Source organism: Charadrius vociferus, unplaced genomic scaffold, assembly GCF_000708025.1.
Source record: "Charadrius vociferus isolate BGI_N301 unplaced genomic scaffold, ASM70802v2 scaffold17, whole genome shotgun sequence".
In the NCBI taxonomy this organism is placed as follows: domain Eukaryota; kingdom Metazoa; phylum Chordata; class Aves; order Charadriiformes; family Charadriidae; genus Charadrius; species Charadrius vociferus.
In genome coordinates this window covers 1-4,487 of record NW_009649163.1, presented here as the reverse complement: position 1 = coordinate 4,487, position 4,487 = coordinate 1, and the positions used below count along the sequence as shown (strand labels likewise).

Below are 4,487 nucleotides of genomic sequence, written 5' to 3'. Positions count from 1 at the left end.
CTCCCACTCTGGAGCCATCCCAAACCCGCCTGGACGCCGTCCTGTGCCACTGCTGGAGGTGCCCCTGCTCTGGCAGGGGGTGGACTGGGGGAGCTCCAGAGGGCCCTTCCAGCCCTCACCAGTCTGGGATTCTGTGTGATTTTCATTTCTTTCACAAAGGCCTTACTTTCAGTAGCTCTTGAAATGGTTGGTTATCAGTTGTCATGCTTAAGAAGTGCTTGGTTTAGTCACAGCAGCTTGTCCAGATGCACAGACAATGCAATTTAATGCTGAACATCACACAAGTGAAACTGGACTGAGAAACATCCATAATAACCTGAGATATGTTAAGGGAGACAGTGTGTGTCACCAAAAATTCCACTTCGTGTCCAATTGGGATCGGCTCCTGAAGAAGCGAAGATAAGCAAGAGCCTCATACAGGAACAGGCTGTGTCCACAGCGACTGGGTCTCGAACATCAAACTCACACCTTGCCAAGAAGCTCTGCAGCACCAAACACAGACACAGTTCCACCAATGACTACGTTTAGTCTTCCATTGCACCGCCTTTGAGAGGCCAGATGTCATCTGTGCGAGAACACAAAAAACAGCCACGAGAGCAGTGGGATGGGCTGCACATCTTTGGTGCGCCACCTCTGCCTTCCTATAGCCCAGAGGGCAGCGTGTAAAATATCAGTCCTTTTGCAGGTGCTACTTTCAACTGTTACATACTTATCCCTGTAAACTGTCTTTGACTTCGAGGCTAGAAAACATAGAGCTGTGTTTTAAAGAAATGAAACTTCTTCCTTACATTATTTCTGCTGTACTTAAATTTTCATTTCATATGAAGTTCCAATAATACTGACAAAAGTAATGCAAAACTATGGATCAAGTTCTCACTTGCCCATTTGCTTTTTGGACTCACAACAACATATATTAGGTACTAAGGGTCCTCTTGCAGTCATCCCTATTTTCCAGCTTCAAAGTAAAGCAACTTATTCTCAGACTACTTAAAGTTTAATTCTTTTAATCTAAGTTTCTGCTGCATTGCACAGCTGTAGCTTTTACTGCTATCCAATATTCAGACAGAATGCTTTCTTACAAATGAGGTTACTCTAGTTTGTAACACAAAGCAGTCCTGTCACCCTGACTGTTGGCGACCAACATCCCCCTGTTCCACTCCCCAGTTCCTCCCCTCTCCTGCCTCAAATTATTTTTGTCCAAATGTAATGTGAAACATGAAAGGGCACTTAAGCCAAGAACAGTTGTGCAAACACCTGGAACAGCCCTCATGCTTTCAGTATGAAATTTCAGTTTCTTCTCCATCACTCCGACTGAAGTGTTTTTAGACTGTGATGTCAGAACAAAAGGATGAGGGCAAGAGCCCTGCTGTTGTATTTGAAGTTAGCTCCTGCAAAGTTAATGTCTTGCCTCAGGAATTCCTGTGGTAAAACAGAATCTGCACCTTTTTCACCCTGTTTGTGTCTCACAGCGCTTCACGAACACTAGACACACCACTTGCAATGCACCCAACTTCACTCCGGCTGAGCTTTTTGAATGCCAACCAGAAGATACTGCATTAGTTTCATTCTGACATCAAGCCACCGCCACCTGCATTCCCTACAGAGGCTGCAGATTCTGCTCAAGCAGCTCTGGCCCTACAAACCCTTCTACCTCGAGAGAGTCTGCAACATCAAGTGCTCCCAGAAAGAAGCTGCTCAAACATCCAGCAGTGATATTGGATAATCCACTAAAGTGCTGTTGGATTAGTGCATTAAGGTGGTATATGGATGAGACACCAAGAGACCCGATCTCTTAAAACTGCTGTAGTCTCAAATTCCTTAAGGTCCAGATACTATCCCCTCCCCACTGAGATCCAAAGTAAAAAAGGGTCAGTGAGCTGCATCGCACTTTAATTGCACCAATACAGTTAAATATTAAATGCAGAAAGCAACTCTACACAGCAAACAGAAAACAAGCATTTACATAGCAAATCTGTAAGATGTACAGAACATTTAGTTTTAACCCAGTTGCTTATACATTAATATCCCACTGCAGTTTTTGGTGTTTAAATTATTTTAAATGGAAAACAAAATGAACATTGCCAGGTTCATGTAGAATTGGCAAGTTATTGAGAAACAAACTTTCCTCCCTCATAAGCAAACACTGATGGGGGGCCACGGGGAGGACAGGACAGCTTAGGGCGTTTTCATACCAGGAGAAATGCATTGGCCATTACTCATCTACGAGCATGGGTAGAAACGAGCAACACTTTTCTGAATATACTTGACTCCCCCCCTCCCCACAAAGGGGCATATCCTGTTATCCTGCCAGGATAGTTATCCCAGGGGAGCTAACACTACTGAGTTAGACACTGATCAGTTGGGGAAAGGCTATCCTCCCAAGCAGGGTCAGCATCAAGTGGAGACGACAAGTCACTGAAGGGCGACAGGGATCCTTCGTATCCAGAGTCACTACAGGCATCCAACAGATAGCTTGAGGCTGCAAGGCTACGATGAGAGGAAAGCAGATGAGAGATGCCCAGTTCAGGGATGAAGCTGTCTACAGGTTCCTCTTTCACAGATACGGGGATCTCGGGGACAGCTTTGTCTTCACATGGAGAGAGAGAGACTTCCTCAATTTTCACTAGCATATTGGTTTGGTTGCCCATTTTAACAGGAAACTCCAGTATCAGGGGCTTTGTGTACACATGATCAAACCTTATCAGTTCATTAATGGCCTCCAGCTTAGCTGATGAGGACCCCAAAGAGGGAGAGGGGGAGGTTGGTATGGTACTTGATTCTCCACAGATCTCTTCCTCCAGCTTCTCCAGGCACGTTGACTCTGAATCACCACATTTGAGAAACATCTCTGGGTCCAGACTGTCCAGAAAGCCCAACAGGAGATCAGACTGCAGAATGAAATACTGTTTTAGTAAGACAGCCTACTACTGTTACAGAAAAAGATCAGTTGTGGCATCTATTAACACTCACCTGGAAGTTAAAGTATGCTCATGTGATCATAGAACTAGGAGTTTTACCAAGGACACCACCATCAGAACAGTTAACGCAATTATTTATCTGTCAGAAATTCTTTGCCTATTAACATTTTTGTAAGGGTACCAGCAATGCCCATGGAATTCTACATGCACTTGATTCTAATAAGGACTGCAAGTAACTCCAAGATCTTGGGCCCATGAGGTACAAACATCACACTACCTGCTGACACCACAGAGCAAGTACCAGAACCTGGCTTACACAGACCTGCCCAAGACCAAAGTTGGGGTGTTTGTTCTTTTTGTTGTTTGGGTTTTGTTTGTTTTTTTGTTTGTTTGTTTCTGGTTCTTTTTTTAAAAAAAAAAAGTGAAAGATGCCTGTCCTCACAGCTCTGGAAGTCATTCATAAGGGACAGGCTTTACATTTGAAGAGCTTTGCTAAGTGCCAACACATCAGCCAAATGATCACGTGTGTTTTCAACAACAGTAAAAGCACACTGCGCTTTTAGTATTTGTACACTTTTGCTCTAAGAGCCAAGAGACTGTTGCAGGCCATATCATCTCAGACTTTATGGAAACTAGACTTGAACAAGTTGCATGAACTCCTGTACTCACTGGATACAGCCCAACACAGCTGTTCTGAGCCACAGGTATAGCATTCCAAGACTTGGAAAACAAGCCAACTATGGGAAGTCATCAAGTGACTTTACATATAAAAGTTTCACCAGTCTTAAATCCACAGTGGTTCTGAATTTCATGGGCATTTTGGATAGGAGCGGATGCTCACCTCTGAGTCTGAAGAATCACTGCCATCAGAATCCACATGGAAGTTATCAGAAATGGTGACTGCTGGGCCTGCACCTGCTGCAGAGGAACACGTAGTCTGAGTGCTGCGGACTCAGCGGACCCGGTCACCAATCTAATCTCATCCACCTGCGATTCCTTTGCACCCTGCGGCAAGGAAAAAAATCCAGTCAGTCACCACAAATGTGCTGGCAGACAGTATATAATCCTGATGATTTTCTTCCTGCAAAGGCTTCCAACATTAGATTCTCCAGAGGCTCATGCAGTGGGAACCTGAAGATAATACTGCTTCCAAAGCTGGCTCAAACTTCTACATATTTGCAGGTTTGTTTTATTCACCACCTTTAAACGACAGCCTGGCCTGCTCCACTATACCCCCTGTTCTTTGGAGACAACTGTACGCGACTAACAGTTACCATTTCATTTCTAGAACATGATGTAGAAAAGCAGATTAAATAACCTTAAAACAGTGTGGAGCTCATCAGCTGGCTACCTCCCACCGCACCAGAGGCGCCCACTTCAGACGCTGTAACTGTGCGGTCTGCGGGAACGCCTCCGTTCGGAGGACAAGCATGTTTCTGGCCCCCGAAGTGTCCCTCTCCACAGCCGGACCGTGCCAGCCCCGGCACGGGGGGGTCGCTCCTCCCGCCCGCCCCGGGCAGTAGGTGCCTTTCCCCACGCAGCCCCGTTCTCGGCAGGACGGCAGAGCCG

General features: G+C 45.6%; 1 protein-coding gene across 1 annotated transcript; it reads right to left on the bottom strand.

The window, feature by feature from the left end:
• Positions 1 to 2,344: 2,344 nt before the first annotated feature.
• Positions 2,345 to 3,862, bottom strand: XBP1 (X-box binding protein 1; the record flags this gene model as incomplete). The annotated part of the gene is given in 3 exon segments (XM_009888376.1): positions 2,345 to 2,369; positions 2,371 to 2,888; positions 3,760 to 3,862. Coding segments are annotated over 3 exon segments (646 nt in total), but the record flags the coding sequence as incomplete, so codon positions are not given.
• Between the last annotated feature and the right edge of the window lie 625 nt (positions 3,863 to 4,487).